Source organism: Mytilus galloprovincialis, chromosome 1 (assembly GCF_965363235.1).
Source record: "Mytilus galloprovincialis chromosome 1, xbMytGall1.hap1.1, whole genome shotgun sequence".
Lineage (NCBI taxonomy): Eukaryota > Metazoa > Mollusca > Bivalvia > Mytilida > Mytilidae > Mytilus > Mytilus galloprovincialis.
The window spans coordinates 97,025,004-97,042,793 of record NC_134838.1 but is presented as its reverse complement, the minus strand read 5'-3'; the positions used below and the strand labels follow the sequence as shown (position 1 = coordinate 97,042,793).

Below are 17,790 nucleotides of genomic sequence, written 5' to 3'. Positions count from 1 at the left end.
GTCTTATATACTAAGTATGATAAACAGGAAATGTGTTAGATGAAAAATTTTAAAAAGACAGCAACGAAACAATACAAAACAAAATGCTAAACAGACATCTGTTAAATTTATTCATAACTCTTCTACACTTTGGGCAATTTGTAGACATTTGTCTGTTGTTGACCTCTAAATGTTTTATTTCCTGTTCTTGTTGTTGGGTTTTTTATCTCACTGAGGTAAACCCTAAATCTACTTTTATTTATGTATAGAGGTCAATATGTGGTCTTTAAAGATTTTAAGTTATGTATAAATAACAGTTCAATACAGATTAACAATTTCTAAGAAGAACATTCTCTATGTATGTGCCTGTCCCAAGTCAGGAGAATGTAATTCAGTGGTTGTCATTTGTTTATGTGTTACATATTTGTTTTTCGTTCATTTTTTATACATAAATTAGGCCGTTAGTTTTCTCAATTGAATTGTTTTACATTGTCATTTCGGTGCCTTTTATAGCTTACAATGCAATATGGGCTTTGCTCATTGTTGAAGGCCATACGATGACCTATAGTTGTTAATTTCTGAGTCATTTTGGTATCTTGCGGAGAGTTCTCACTGGCAATCATACCACATCTTCTTTTTTCAAAATTCATTACAAAACAATGACTTTCCTGTCTTGGAATAGAAACAGTGTCCTGCAGCAGAAATATTTAACAGAACAAAATCTAGTAAAGCTAGGTAGTATTATTTGTTTGATAAGTCAACATACACTTCAACGATCAGACTTACACAATAAATGAAATCATTGGCCAGCATTGTACATTAAAGGAATGTGTGATTTAGATTGAGCTAATTTTATCTTATTTATCAAACTATTTATCTATTATTAAACTATTTATGGCAACAGAGTAAAATATCCTATGTAGTCTTACTCTACTACATTGAGAGCAGTGCCTGTTACAGGAGGTACCAAGGGAATGCCATTCTCATCTACAGCCCAAGCCACACTAGTACTGATCTCTCCTGTTGTCATCAGTGTCATCATTTCTCCTGTCTTGTTAAATGTGAAAGGTAAACCTGGCAATAAACAATTTCTATTAATTGACTATTAGATCTTTAATGAAATTTCTTTGGTAGGAGTTATCTTCCTTATGCAGATATGTTTAATATATAGTTTAAAAAGAAACACTGACGTTTTGTTCACAAATAAATTCAAAAAGTCCTAAAACAATAAATATTCCAAATCTTTTTGCTATATATCAATGCAATCTTAATATTCTTAAAAAGCCATACAAAGATAGACATAGTGATTCCTGTATATGCCTCAAAACTTTCTTTCAATTCTTAAAAAAATCTGACCACTCAAACTCATTTGTAACAGTGATGTACACTATGGTACTTGTGACACAGTTCCCCACCCCTTCATTTGATTGATGTAGCCTGTGGTTATTTCTTACTACTTCTCTCAATCCTTTTATTGGAATAATCAAGTTGTCACTGACCACCACCAATGTCACAAATGACCACTTCTGACCCTTTGAAGTGAGTGAGGTAGCCAGTAGTCACTTAGTGTGTGAGTGAATGACCCCTATTGTCATTACTTACCACTTCCGACCCCTTCATGTGAGTGATGTACCCTGTGGTCACTACTGAACTCCATGTTTTCCAGCTGAACACTCTGTGAAGTAACAGATACCTCTGGGATACCAACACACAGCTCGGCTAACATCTCACTTCCAAAACCAAGGGTCTCATGTATCTATTAGAATCAAAATAAATAAAAACTTATACATATTATTAGTACTTTTCATTTTGCATTGATTAAACACTGTTATTGAAAAAAATATCTAGTATTGAGACCATAACTGATTATGTTAATATATGTATTGGATAAAGTCATTAGAAGCAAGCCATTTTGTGGTAGATTCATCCTATAGGGTTCCCACAGACATTATTTTCACAACAGTTACAACATGTATTGCTTCTCTGCATTGTATCCACATATTTACTAATATATGCATTTACAACTTACCTGAAATTTGATACTTTCAGGCCACTGAACAATCTTTAGGTTATATATCTGTCCAAAGTTGACTTTGAAATCCTGAGATAATATTCTGAAAAAAATTAAAAAAAAAAACAAAACTTGAAATTATATGGAAAATGATTGACATCGTGTAATTAAGAACAAGCTAAACTACATTAACAGTTAATTCCATTTTAATTTTAATCTTCCAAAATTGAGCTATCCATAGAATATATATCATTGATATTGTTCTCCCTGGAGTTTATTCAATGGGAAATTTAAACTTTTCTTGAATAACCAATCATTCATTGGTAAGTTTTGATGTTCAAAAAAATAAACTCCTTCATGTTTAAATAGGTCACAGTAACTTACTTTGAAGGTGTCCTTGAGACTTCTTTATTATTGAACATGACTTTGATGTATATTTTACACTTGGATATATCCTCTCTTCTTTGTTGTTCTCCCCTTCAATAAAATAATCGAACCATTATGACATATTGAAGTTAAAATATAGAGCACTACTTTAGTGGAACCATTTTTTTCAAATAGGTTTCATGATATTTTATTTTACCTTTTCTGACAATTACTTGCAATAGATAATGCTCATTTAGTTGTTATTGTCTAAGGGGAAGGGGGAAATAATCTGTACTGAGCTGTATCAGACAAATATCCTCGATAGTTGAGTGATTATATACCTCAGACTCAGATTTCTCTTGAACTGAATTTTGATGTGCGTATTGTTATGCGTTTACTTTTAAGCATTGGCTAGAAGTATAGGGGGAGGGTTGAGATCTCATAAACATGTTTAACCCTGCCGAATTTTTGCGCCTGTCCCAAGTCAGGACCCTCTGGCCTTTGTTAGTCTTGTATTATTTTTAATTTTAGTTTCTTGTGTACAATTTGGAGTTTAGTATGGCGTTCAATATCACTGAACTAGTATATATATTTGTTTAGGGGCCAGCTGAAGGATGCCTCCCTGTGTGGGAATTTCTTGCTGCATTGAAGACCTGTTGGTGACCTGCTGCTGTTGTCTGCTCTATGGTCAGGTTGTTGTCTCTTTGACACATTCCGCATTTCCATTCTCAATTTCATTTAGACAATACCTGGTTGTGGTAATTCTTGTTGTTCATAGATATTGCTGGGTGTTTGTCAAGATGTAACCAACTTCAGACAACTGATTGACAATTTGTTAAAATTTATTTTTGACCACAATTGGTTGACATAATATTAACAATTTGTTGAATTATAACTTAATTGACAAAAGTAAAGCGGTATTTTTGTATGGAGATATAACATACCTTGGACACTGGTTGGTTGGAGTAATGCTGGATGTTTGCGTCAGTTCTGGGTATAACTTTGGTTCACCTACAATATCATAAACATAGAGTTAAATCATTGAATTTCATAGGTGTACACTTTAATGGAGATTTTTGAAGTAATATTTGTTGATTACATTTATCTATACATCAATCATATAATTTCTAGCTTTTAATCAAATCCTTGATATAATTTGTTCTTATCTTTTGTCAAAATACATCTTTGCAAGTACTAAGAACAAAGTTTATTTTATAGTAGTAAAGTTCCTATACTGACTTGTAGTAACCATTAAAAGCTTCATGTAACTACTGAACCTCAGTATCATATGAATACTTTCAGAGATGATTGAAACCAACATTTCATTCTAAACCTTTTTAAGGTTCTTGTAAGTCAGATGTAAGTTGTAATAGGTATGTAAATGACAGAAAGACAAAGAATATAAGGGTATCCATCCATGGCCCAAAATCAGTACATGAACAGTAAAAAAAAACAAAAAAAACCCAAAAACATTGCTTTTATTACTGTTCTTCATCAAAAAGCATACTTTCAAACTTTGTCAAATACATGTCAACAAAATTGAAATACCAAAAGGATAATTAATACAATTCTTTAAAACAATATCATGTAAAATATCATTTCATGATGAGCCTCTCCTACATGATCAAAATTGTCTTTGACAACCACTAGTTCTTTAATAATTTTTTTTAGTATTGGATCTTGGGGAAAAAAATGCATTTCAATCCTTCAATGAAACCCCACTCAGTTTTTCTTTACCTGGTCTCCTTCTACTTGTCATAACTTTTTCTTTAATTTTAGATTTCACAGCTTCAGTATCAAATTCAACAGGTGGATCAGGCTCTGGTAAATCTTCCTCTTCTAAAATCTTTTTATCATCATCCGCCAAATCCTACCACACAAAATAATAACATATATTATTATTCTTGTATACTTTCCATATCTACAAATACTTGAATATAAATTTGGTATGTTAGAATTCTTCTGTTTATACTTAAAAAGACCATGTTACCAAAACTATATTCTTAACTCCAAAGATTACACTGTGGTATATCCATGTGGGATACATAGATAAGATAAAACTATGTAACTACATAAATCCGACTTAGAAATTATAAGAACAAAAATAACAGATGCTCAGATTAAAAATATACGGATTAAACAGTTTTTCGAAACAACACATTTTAGCATATGAATATTTGTTAAAAAGCTAATAAGAAATTCAGAATAGAATACTCTTGTATGAAATTGTATCGTACAGCCAATTAAAAGGAGAAATTATTTTGTTTTTTCAGGAGTGAGGAACTGTTCATTCATGTGTTCCAATCATAAGATTTGCTAAAGAATTGCCTTTTTTTAACAAAATTTGCTATGCAAAAGTCCCCAGAATTTGATAACATTACCTGTTCTTGTTCAGCACTAAGTTTTGATTTCTGTGATTTCTGTGAACCTTTACTTCCTTTTCTTCTCTGTCTTTTCCTAGCTTCCTCCTTTACAGAAAATAAACAATAACTTTTTAACTTCTATTTATGTTTCAGAAAACAGGATATGGTCAGAATATCCAGGTTTTAGTTGAATATTTATTAACATACATCTGTTATACCTTCTGTTTCCTTTATTTACTGAAAAAATGAGGTTTGATAAAACGAAGGGTAACTTTTATACAAATAAACGAAAAAAGTTATGTGGTTTGACTACAAATCACAAAACCTAAAAATTAATACTGAACTTTGTATGCAAAAAGATGATAATTATTCCCTTGACGTCCCATTATTCTTTTCTACCTTAGCATCTCTTTGTTTCTTTAGTTCTTTCATTTGTTGTTCATAAGATGCTCTCTTGTGTTCATATTCCTCTTCATGTTCTTCTTTCATTTCTTCCAACTCTTCTTCTATTTCAAGTTTCCACTGAGCTTGGTCATGAATTTTATCTACTTCTTCTCTACATAGAATAAAAAAAGTAAAAATATTATTTATGTCAATATTTCTAAAATAAAAAAAAAAAGTGTTGTTCAGTCTAAGTATACTTTTCAATTATTGATTTCTTACATTATTTACTCTTAATTATAATTTTATTGTTATTTTGTAACTAACATTGAGTTGTTATTCTTGTTTGTAATCAGGATCCCAAAACTTGTCATTGTTTTCAACTTACTTATGTATTTGAAGTCTAGCTGGTGTATTGTTGAAGTTCTGTGTGTCTCTCTGAGCTTTCAGATCTTTCCAAGTGTGTATAATATTCTTCAGCAATTGTCTGTCAGAATATTCTTCTTTGTCTCTTAATGCTCTTGTTTTCCTAAAATATAAATATACAATATAATGATAGCACAATTTATAACAAATACTATGTTTACAAAGAAGCATCTATGATTTCATTTAAAAAAGTCAACCTTGTTATAAGAAATTTCGGAACGTGTAGAGCTTGTAGGCCATGCAAGTACAAAAAGAGGATTTTATTCACATAATTACAACTTAAAATAAAAATTTTGGCTGTAGAAAATGGCTGAATTTGGTAATACATTTGTAAATCAGACTGATTTGAAAATGCATTTAATATTGTTTTCTGAAAAAAAAACCCACAAACTTCAAGCAACCACACATTTAAAAAATAAATTTTAAAAAGTACAAAAGACAAGAGTGCACACGCTGAAATGTCTTGCCTTCTTTACTAATCATTGATATTATGTTGAAAGTCCTAAATATAAAGCTTAATTACAACTGTCACATAAACTCAACATTAACAAAAAAAAAATTGACCAATGAACCATGAAAATGAGGTCAAGGTCAGATGAACCATGCCCAACAGAAATGTACAGCAAACAATTCTTTCATACAATAAATTTAGTTGGCCTATAGCTGAATAGTTTAAGAAAGAAAGACCAAAACACAAAAACTTAGCACTGAGCAATGAACCATGAAAATGAGGTCAAATAATACCTGCGTAACTGACATAAAGATCATAAAATATTTCCATACACCAAATATAGTTGACCTATTGCATATCATATTAGAAAAAAAAAAACTAAAACTCAAAAACTTAACTTTGACCACTGAACCATGAAAATGAGGTCAAGGTCAGATGACACCTGCCAGTTGGACATGTATACCTTACAGTCCTTCCATACACTGAATATACTAGACCTATTGCTTATAGTATCTGAGGTATGGACTTGACCACCAAAACATAACCTTGTTCACTGATCCATGAAATGAGGTTGAGTTCCAGTGAAAACTGTCTGACGGGCATGAGGACCTTGCAAGGTATGCACATACCAAATATAGTACCTATTACTTATAATAAGAGAGAATTTAACATTGCAAAAAATCTGAACTTTTTTTTTCAAGTAGTCACTGAACCATGAAAATGAGGTCAAGCACACTGGACATGTGACTGGTGGAAACTTGGTAACATGAAGCATCTATATACAAAGTATGAAGCATCAAGGTCTTCCACATTCTAAAATATAAAGCTTTTAAGAAGTTAGCTAACGCCACCAAAGCTGCCGTAGCCGCCGCTGGATCACTATCCCTATGTCAAACTTTCTGCGACAAAAGTTGCAGGCTCAACAAAAACTACTCTTAACATCTATAAACCCCTACACTTCTTTTCTAGTAAATAAAGATAAAATGACCTACAGATGATAATTTCCATTTAATGTTTTACCTGATTTCATATTTGTAGTCTTGTAACCTTCTTTCATAATTAGATCTGTCAGAATAACTGTGTTCTGACTGGAAAAAAACCCAAACATTAGTCATTCAGAAAAAAATGTTAATTTAAAATAACAAAGTATATTTTCTTATATATCTGTTAGTGCCAATAGTCCATTTGCCAATTATTGATTTGATCTGTTATTACACACTTTTTAAACAAATAACTTCCCTCTGTCAATCATAGACTGTTTCTATACCCGACAAAATTGCATTTGCCAATGCGAAGCATGATAAGTTAAAAGTGATGTATCAGCGGTTTAAATATTTTTTTATGAAAAATAACTTCTGGTGACAAAAGTATTTAGCTAAACAACAAATTAATGTAACTAAATGATTTGAAAAACTTAAGAGTTAATCACATTATGCACAGGTAAATTTGCTCTTTCCTCTACCTCTCCATTGTCAATAAAACTTTATGTCCCTCCTAAGGGAGACAACTTAAAATGAATCTCTAATTACAGGGTCAATTACGGGAATTGGCAAATAGACTATTAACCCGCTAAATAATGGTGAGACTAGAGAACCTTGAAATAAGTTTTGTCACAATTGCATATAAACTGATGAAGATATGGTAATCAATGCACATCATTTTAATAATAATATATAATTGTTGGCACAAGGTGAAATCTTAAAAGTTGGAATGAAAGTAACTAGAGCAGGCTTGATCTAGAGTGTAAATAAACTGTCATTTAACTGTAGTAGACTAGTCATTGCAGTAAAATCTAAGACTCCCTAATTTAAAATAAATATGTAAGCCATTTTACCCTACTGTTTTACTGAATGTTAAATATTTACCTTGTGAACTACCATGTGTTCCCTTAAATGTAATGCTGAACTTTTCAAGGCTTTCAACTGTAATGAAATAATAAATATAGGTAAGTGTATAACCATACAATATGAGAAACTTCTAAAATAAAGAGCTACTGTCACATGGCTTTTAAAAATATACATAAAAGTCTGAATATATCTAATTAAACATGTTGTTTAGAAAAGTAACTTTATTAAAAAAAAGTTTTTTTTTTAAATTTTCAAACACTATCCTGTATAATAAAATTGAGAATGAAAATGGGGAATATGTCAAAGAGACAACAACTGAACAGATAACAGCCGAAGACCACCAAAATTTAATTCCTTATTGATATTCCTACCTTTTCTGTTAAAAACTCTGTCATATTTTTATTTTTTCTGGCACAATATTGTCCATACAATGTTGTTAATCTCTCTGCTAACACATGTTCTCTGCTGAACAAATGATGATGAGAAAAACTAATAGAATTCATGTCAACATCTAACTGATAAAATCCAGCATTATCCATAGATCCATCAATGTACCGATTATCATACTCTCTAACCACAGCCTTACGATATACAGTCTCTAGGAAAGGTTCTGGTTCTTCAGGAACCTGAGGCCTAGATGGTTTTGGTCGTAGTGGATTAGGTAATGCCAACATTCTACCATCTTCACCAAACCATTCCTAATTAAAAAAAATTAAAAAATTCGAAAAGAAATCACATATCATTACTGTAAATTCATAACATATTGTGGGCATTTATTAATGTGATATTATCATTTTGAACTAAAATGCTAGTTTAATTTTTGCGATATGGAGACCAATCCTCTTTAAATCATATAAAAAATTTTCAAAATGTGAGTTTAAATTATTGAGATTATAACCATGTCGCCTTTTTTGTAATAATAGAAACATCGCAATTATTTCTGAATTTACAATATATCACACAATCCGAGGTGTAACTTTTTTTACCTACAAACTAGAGGCTCTAAAGAGCCTGTGTCGCTCACCTTGGACTTTGTGAATATTAAACAAAGGAAGCAGATGGATTCATGACAAAATTGTGTTTTGGTGATGGTGATGTGTTTGTACATCTTACTTTACTAAACAGTCTTGCTGCTTACAATTATCTCTATCTATAATGAACTTGGTCCAGTAGTTTCAGAGGAAAATGTTGATAAAAATTTACAAATTATAGGAAAATTGTTAAATATTGACTATAAAGAGCAATAACTCCTTAGGGGGTCAATTGATCACTTCGGTCATGTTGACTTATTTGTAAATCTTACTTTGCTAAACATTATTGCTGTTTACAGTTTATCTCTATCTATAATAATATTCAAGATAATAACCAAAAACAGCAAAATTTCCTTAAAATTACCAATTCAGGGGCAGCAACCCAACAACGGGTTGTCGGATTCATCTGAAAATTTGAGGGCAGATAGATCTTGACCTGATAAACAATTTTACCCTGTCAGATTTGCTCTAAATGCTTTGATTTTGAGTTATAAGCCAAAAACTGCATTTTACCCCTATGTTCTATTTTTAGCCATGGTGGCCATCTTGGTTGGTTGGCCAGGTCATTATGCCAGGATTATGCCAGGCAATGGGCTAAGCGCGAGAAGGAAGACGTAGACACTCTTTCCGAATGAATTAAGGCAGTGAGGTCGTTGATACAAATCAGAATTAAGAAACTGAATGGGTCTATCAATGCCCATGCTACGTCAATCTCTAAAGACCCAAATGTTGCAAAACACCTATCCTACCTCCATGACAAATATGTTGTTGTCCCCGCAGATAAAGCCCCAAACAACATCGTTTTTGTATATAAAACTCATTACATTAACTGCTTGATGAACGAATTAGGTATTGACAATTCACTTGGAAATTCAACATATACCCTCACGACACTTACCAAAGAGGAAATCCTGGATAATCATAGGTCTGTTCTGTGTTCCTTTGGAATTTCAACCAAAGATGAAGAACTGGATCTGCCATCACTGTATTGGATACCTAAACTACATAAGTGTCCTTACAAACAACGGTATATTGCTGGGTCTTCCAAGTGCTCCATGAAACCTCTTTCTAAATTATCAACATCTATTTTATCAGCAGTCAAAGACGGGCTTCAAAGTTATTGTAAAACTGCCTATTCTAGAGGGGGCGTGAATCAGATGTGGATACTTAAAAATTCCAAAGATCTTTTAGAGTACATACAATCTAACTCTCTTTCATCTTGTAACAGTATTAAAACATTTGACTTTTCTACTCTGTACACTAGTATTCCACATTCCAAACTAAAAGACAAATTGAAGAGTTGGTATTGCTTGTATCTTGTCTTAGGGAGGGATAAATCCTACTTTGTAAAGGATCACTCTGATTCAACAATAAATTCTCTGAAACTGATATTATCAAGATGCTTGATTTCTTGATTGACAACATATTTGTTACGTTCAGAGGACGTGTTTTTCAACAGACTGTCGGCATTCCAATGGGAACAAACTGTGCCCCTCTACATGCCGACTTGTTTCTTTATTATTATGAGGCTGACTTCATGCAGGAACTTCTTAAGAAGAAAGATAAGAAGCAATATCCTTTAACTCTACTTTTCGCTATATAGATGATGTTCTTTCACTACATAATTCAAAATTTGGTGACTATGTGGAACGCATCTATCCAATCGAGGGTATCCTTACCCTTCCGGAGCACCTGAGATCACCCCTAGTTTTTTGGTGGGGTTTGTGTTGTTTGTTCTTTAGTTTTCTATGTTGTGTCGTGTGTGCTGTTGTTTGTTTGTTTGTCTTTTTCATTTTCAGCCATGGCGTTGTCAGTTTGTTTTAGATTTATGAGTTTGACTGTCCCTTTGGTATCTTTCGTCCCTCTTTCACGCCACACATTTTTTAAACTAAATACCCCAAAGATGATTGTGGCCAAGTTTGGATTAATTTGGCCCAGTAGTTTCAGAGGAGAAGATTTTTGTAAAAGCAGCGATTTCACTAACTTTTGAAGAAGCAGGCTGAATTTCTAAAATAAGCTTGCTCGTCGTTACTACGGCAGGGGGTCTGGGGCCCGCTCAAGGGCCCCAGGATTTTTTTTAAAAATGGTGCAAAATCCTGCATTTTTGGGGTACTCTAGACCTTTATTCAGACCTCTGAAAACATCATTTTTTACTGAAGATAATGTAAATGATTAACTAAAATTAGCAACATGATGGGTAAATTTTCTGTACATTGATCATCTTGATGGACCAATATACATTTCTGTGCATTTTCCTGTTGGTTGACTGCTAGTAAATATTTTTGAACTGAAAGAATCCAAAGATCTTAGTTTGAATAGAAACATATTGTCTCTGGTTTGAATTATCACTTGAATTATTTAGTTTTAAATGAAAATTGTAATTCTGACATTATATTAAAAAAGTGTTGGTTTTGTTTTTTATACAAAATTAAAAACAATATATTTGCTGACTAGTAGTCAGCTGGAGCTTCGATTTCAAAGTTAAAACTTTTACAGAGTTGCTATATTTTATAATATCCCCAAAAAGATTTGAAAATTTAGACTAAAAATCCTGCATTCTGAGCATACCTGGGAGTGATTTAGATGCTTGGGAAAATGTAAATTTTGACTTATTTTTGTTGTTGACTTCAATCACATTTGAAAAAAAAAAATAAAAAATGGGAATCCGCAGTCCTGGCAAGGTTAATCTATATTGATTTTTTTTGTTGGGAAGGTGTCTTTTGTAAGACAACTAAGGAAGTCTGTTCTTGAATATAGGTAAATAATAAGTGAAATATTATAATTTTATTTCAATAATAATCGAATTTATCAAATATCCTAGACGATTTATTTTGCGTATGTACTTAGTGACAAATGACCCCCTTTTTTCTCATAAGACTTGTACACCTTATTTAAAACATGTTGTCAAGCTATGTCCTTTTATTTTTTTCTTATTTGTTAACTGTCCAGTAAGCAGTAAACTAAAATCCTTTTGAACTAAAGATATTTTTAAAAATTATTTGTGGTCGACAACATTCTACTTTCGTTATTGACCTTCATTCTCTGGACACCATGTGGTCGTGGGCTTTGAAATGTGAACTACAAAAGGTGGTGATTTCCAGATTTTTGACAACATTATATATTATACTTTCTTTTATTTGACTGATGTATTTTCATAACATGCTATTGTCATCTTTGGCTTTTCCTTCTCTAGATGCAAAAACCAAACAGGGTCATAATGTCCATCGGAACATCTCTCTTTTTATCCTTGCAAACATACAATACTTTCCGACTTTAAATAGACGACCAATCAATGGACTGCATTTACATGAACTATATTTAGTCAAAGGTAAACACTGATTTACATCCTTGTTTATCAAGACTTTAATCGTGGAAGCTGATGCATTGAGCAATTATTTTTTAATATTAACCTGACTATCTTTTTATCTTTAATATTTTTTTTTACTCATGCAAAAATAGCCGGCGGGAAAAGGACAATAACCGGCGAAAATCGCCCGGCTGCCGGCTTTTAACGACATCACTGAAAAGATTACTAATCTTTACGAAAAATGGTTAAAAATTGACTATAAAGGTCAATAACTCCTAAAGGGGTCAACTGACCATTTTGGTCATGTTGACTTATTTGTAAATCTTACTTTGCTGAACATTATTGCTGTTTACAGTTTATCTCTATCTATAATAATATTCAAGATAATAACCAAAAACAGCAAAAATTCCTTAAAATTACCAATTCAGGGGCAGCAACCCAACAACGGGTTGTCAGATTTATCTGAAAATTTGAGGGCAGATAGATCTTGACCTAATAAACAATTTTACCCCATCAGATTTGCTCTAAATGCTTTGGTTTTTGAGTTATAAGCCAAAAACTGCATTTTACCCCTATGTTCTATTTTTAGCCATGGCGGCCATCTTGGTTGGTTGGTTGGGTCACGCCACACATTTTTTAAACTAGATACCCCAATGATGATTGTGGCCAGGTTTAGTTTAATTTGGCCCAGTTGTTTCAGAGGAGAAGATTTTTGTAAAAGTTAACGACGACGGATGACGGACAACGGACGACAAGTGATGAGAAAAGCTCACTTAGCCCTTTGGGCCAGGTGAGCTAAAAAGGCCAAAACTTGACACTCCATATGAGAAATAAGTCAATTCATTGTTTTGGCAAACTAATAAGTACCTTATCTCCATGTTTTAGTAATCTGTTTTCCATTATGTTGAGATTCCATCCACCCAGATCAGGTCTAGTTCCCACATAAAAACCTTCATCTTCTAAAAATCTAGGCTGTTGTTGTTCTCCAACTTTCTGTTCTGTTGGTGCTACAAAATCATTAGACTAATATTTTATACCTTTATGGTGAAAGTATTTGTGCATTTATTAAATACAAAGACCCCTTACTACCTTTGATGGTTACATGGTTAAGGTGGTACCTAACACTACAGGGAGATAACTCTGTAAAGTCAGCTAAACGCTTTAATTACGTTGTGTTGTAAAGGGAATATTCAGCTTGACAGTGATCAATATTGGTGTTTGTCAAACTGCTATATAACCAGTGCAATTTTTCTGATAAAATGGTAAGTTCAAAATTTTAGAAATTTTTAAATTTTTGTTAAGGGTCAAAGTAGATATTTTGTCAAAATTTTATGAAAATTAAACGAGCCAAATTAATTTTAGTGAAAGTGTTGGGTACCACCTTAAATGGGTAAACAATTTAACTCTGTAATTTTTGTGATTTATTTATTTTGGCAAAATTGTGTTGTGACAGATCTTTTTATATTAAGCATTGTCTAAAGTATACACCATTTAATGTGGTTTCTTACAAGGAATTGTTCCAATTACTGTTCCCCATTTTTTTTTCTGAAATAGTTGTTGTTAAAACAATATTGTTGACTAGCTTTATTCAGGATACTTTATATTAAGACTTTTTTTGTTGCTTTCCACATAAACAATGCTTGATTCTTCCATTAACATTTCTATAAAAGAGCTCTTGTTAGATTAAAAAAATATCACATTAAAAAAAAATCATGTATGAATGGTTTCTGCAATGATGCTTACTGGAAAAGACAGATGGTATAAACAACATTTCTTCTCTCTTCTTTTCTGTCTCGGGGGTATCATCATAATCTGCTCTTCTGATAGCTACCATACCTACTCCCTCCTCATCAATATCATCTAACAGAGGTTGTTCATCTATATTACAATAGTTTACATAGTAAGAGTTAAATAAAATAATAAATATCTGTTATATCAACTGTTCCAAACACCTTCTACATGGTTTATTTAAAATGTATTTTACTTTACTGTTAATATCTTTCAAACTTCATGTGAGGTAATTTGTTGCAAAAAGCCATCATATTTTTTCAGAGTAGTTGCATATTTGAATTTTAAAAAAATCACCTCTATATAATCAATGTTTTGCAGAGGCATTTTTGCACTTGAATGGAAACTGATTTATCTAATAAAATTTAATACAGCTTTCATTCATAGGCAATGACTTGACAATATTTTTTTTATCAAAATAGGTTGATTAAGGAATCTGGGAAATCCAGTGAGATAATATCTAAGAATCACTCTTTCAGACAGGATTTTACAATTATGCAATTTTTAATTTTTCCCTTCCACATAGTTTAACTTAGAACTTGTTTTTTTTATGGCATTTCATTACAAATAAATATGATCCAAACATAGCACACCCCTCTGCCAATTATACATGAAACTGAAACAAAATGAATGGCCCATGTTTTGATCACAGACAGAAGAAAAAAGGTGTAAAATTCTGCACTTTTTCAGATTAAAACAAATTATTACTGTTTTTTTCCTGTCTTTCTTAACAAAGTAATTTCAACCGTAACCAGTGAAGTGTATCATATTTTCATACAAAATTATACTACAAAATGTTCTCAATTTTTTTTATTAATGAAATAACAGCATTAAAATTTGGGTGTTATAACTAGGCAGAAATCTTGGGACTAATTTGTTCTTTAAAATAGCAATTCATATAATTATATCTGAAATGTAATTACATAACATACCAGTTAAATAACACTTAAACATGTAACAAAAATATCAAATTAAAGCAATTTTAATTTCATGGTACTGAACTCTTAGAACTGTTTAATCAAAATTTCTAGATTTTAGGTATGATGAAATGTGTTGCAAGTCTATACATTAGAGTTATGCCACTTTGTACACATTAGTTTAATAAAGTGCAGAAAAAAATATACATCTATGTATACCAATGCAAGTACTCAAATGGTTGTTGGTGAGAAAATCCCAGCTCTTTGCAGATCTTTAAAATCACTTTAAACCATTATTTTTAAAGTTTTTAATGTTTAGGTTTTACTTCAAAAGGTAAACTGTAGAAGGTCATCTTAAAAGTATATTCATGAACTTTTTTTCAATTTTATTTAAACTAATTATTCTGTTCAAAATAATTAAATCACTTCTTAATTCAAACAGATCATACCTTCAAAGAAAATAGAATATAAGTAAATAACGTTGTTTTTTTTTACTACAAAAGATCAAGTTCTACACATACTAGGTATAATAGACTTTCAAGAAAAAGATCATAAAAATATATATTAATTCTGGTTTAATTAAAAATAATTTGTGACATTGATCATTAATTACAAATATTTATAAAATTACTTTAATCTTGGAATAAAAATTTGTTTGCATGTGGTTAGCATAAAAAAATATTATAATTAAAGTTCTGCTACTCTTTTCACAAACAAAAAATCTTATTTGTTAAAATTGACTTTGAGCTATATTGAAATGTTCCTAACTTACAAGTATTTTTTGAGAAAAGATCCACAGTTGGTTAAACATTTTAGTTTTTATCAAAGGGTATTTTGGATTTGTGTTATTTGAAACCATTTGTGATGTTTTAACATAAGAATTCTAAAAACAACTAAGTAGGTTAAACTAAAATACAAAAAAAAACTAAACACATACCCTCTGGAAGGTCATCTTTCTTTTTTGCAGCTGTTTCCTGTCAGGAGAAACAAAAAATAATTTAGCAATGATTAGATCTTCAAAAACATCTTTTCCAAGCCTCTGTTGTTTTAAAACTAATAACATTCACTCTTATTTTCATTGGAAAGCTTGTGCTATTAATCTTAAATGTAGCCTCTTTTTGATTTTTCTGCAATGTTTTATTTATTTTGGTTTCCAATATTTATTTTATATTTACATGTCTAAACTTCATAGCACTATTGAGAAACTCTGATTCAATAATAAGACCATAAATGTTCTATGGATTAGTTAGAAGCTAAGATTCTTGTCTTTAACAATCCCTAACCTCGTCCTCCTCTTCTTTTTTATCCTCTCCTTCTTCTTCTTCCTCTTCTCCTTCCTTCTTTTCTTTCTTTTTCTTTTTCTCTTCCTTTTCCTTAGATTCTTCTTCAGCCTTTTCTTTAACAGTTTCTGGTTCTGGTTCAAAGTCCCGTGCAAAGAAATCAAATGCCTCCTCATTAGATGGCATAAAAACACCCTGTAAATATTCACATATATATCATTCATTTATAGTTAATTGGAACTAATTTTCATGGACTTCGTGGGTATAGGTACCGCTAAATCACAAAATGAAGTGTTTAAAAATATACAAATATAGTAAGATTTGTATGCAGAATTTGAACAAAACCTGGAAATATAATACTAGTATCCACAAAAATGTAATTGATCTGCAATCAATCCAAATTGGTAGTACCTATTCACATCTACCTTGAACCTTATTCAACAACTGCACATATAAATGGAAGCAATTTTATTATGATTTTTTTTTACATATCGTGACTTGGATGGAGAGTTGACTCATTGGCATTCATACCACATCTTTTTATTTCTAATTGATAGAAATATTGTAAAGAAATTTGCAGAAGTTAAGAATCTGAACTTTAAGTACTAGTATAATAGAATATCTATATTGTTTTTTTAATACTAATTTTCTTGGATTTCATGTTTAGATGAGCCACAAATTTTAATGTTCCAGAAAGTAAAAAAATTCTAAAGACCTTTGCAATAATGACGAAATTTAATAGTCATGGAATTACAATTATTTTAAATCCAGGAAATTGGTACCAGCAAAGTAAAATGAATACACTGTATCATATATATTTAGACAAGTGTCCAACCAATGTTTAGATCCTGAAATTGTGTACTGTACAGAAAAAAATAACACAATCAAAATGTACAAATATGAAAAATTTAGTCTTGTACCTAATACTTGATAAACATTTTGAATACCGAACTCTGTTCCTCAATTGTGTATCCTTCAGGTCAGGACATCTGATTTTTATTTATGCTACTGTGCAATTTATGTCTCAAAAACATTAAAATATTGAGGAAGGAAGGATATTCAAGGTTTAAATAAATTGTGTGCTATTACAAACCATTATCTTCCTTATTATCAGAATTTACTCTGCAGATCTAAGTTTTCACAGGAGAAAAAGAAATGCGTTTTAAAATATTGTCCTATGTTGTTTTTTAAACCTTTCAGATGCAACTTACCATTTGCCTGCTTCCTTCACAAATTCTACAGAAATGTTAATGACAAGATGTTTTCAAATACTGTGGTATATATTTTATTAAATTAACTACACATATAACTTCAAAATAATGAAAGATGTTTAAAAAAAAACAAAAAAAAAACTTATTATTTGTTTCAAAGTAAAATAATGAAGTCAAATGTAATAATTTAAAATTTTGAATTTTCAGTCTTATATCATTGGCAAGTTTGACAGCCAAAAAACAAAACAAAACATCAATGGCATCACATATATGAATTCCTTCACAGACTTGATAGTTCTGTAAGTGTTATTTTTTTGGAATAAAAATTGTTATGTTCACAAAGTGTGTTGAGGTGTAAACTAAGCCTTTTAAAAACAAACTTAAAATGGACTATATTCAATTTGTGAGTAAGTTGGCTAACTTTACACATCA

The 17,790-nt window shown here is 31.1% G+C and overlaps 1 protein-coding gene across 3 annotated transcripts in view; it reads right to left on the bottom strand.

The window, feature by feature from the left end:
• LOC143046168 (coiled-coil and C2 domain-containing protein 2A-like) overlaps positions 1-17,790 on the bottom strand; it is a 64,996-nt gene that overhangs the window by 28,302 nt on the left and 18,904 nt on the right. For all 3 annotated transcript variants that reach the window (XM_076219209.1, XM_076219222.1, XM_076219217.1), the window contains 16 exons: positions 16,151-16,342; positions 15,805-15,841; positions 13,906-14,040; positions 13,030-13,169; positions 8,196-8,522; positions 7,843-7,899; positions 6,998-7,065; positions 5,489-5,629; positions 5,119-5,275; positions 4,738-4,824; positions 4,094-4,226; positions 3,301-3,367; positions 2,375-2,467; positions 2,009-2,093; positions 1,582-1,735; positions 909-1,053 (listed from right to left, as the gene is read on the bottom strand). In XM_076219209.1, the coding sequence (XP_076075324.1) occupies positions 909-1,053; positions 1,582-1,735; positions 2,009-2,093; positions 2,375-2,467; positions 3,301-3,367; positions 4,094-4,226; positions 4,738-4,824; positions 5,119-5,275; positions 5,489-5,629; positions 6,998-7,065; positions 7,843-7,899; positions 8,196-8,522; positions 13,030-13,169; positions 13,906-14,040; positions 15,805-15,841; positions 16,151-16,342 (2,018 nt within the window). The remainder of the gene's footprint in view (positions 1-908; positions 1,054-1,581; positions 1,736-2,008; positions 2,094-2,374; positions 2,468-3,300; positions 3,368-4,093; positions 4,227-4,737; positions 4,825-5,118; positions 5,276-5,488; positions 5,630-6,997; positions 7,066-7,842; positions 7,900-8,195; positions 8,523-13,029; positions 13,170-13,905; positions 14,041-15,804; positions 15,842-16,150; positions 16,343-17,790) is intronic.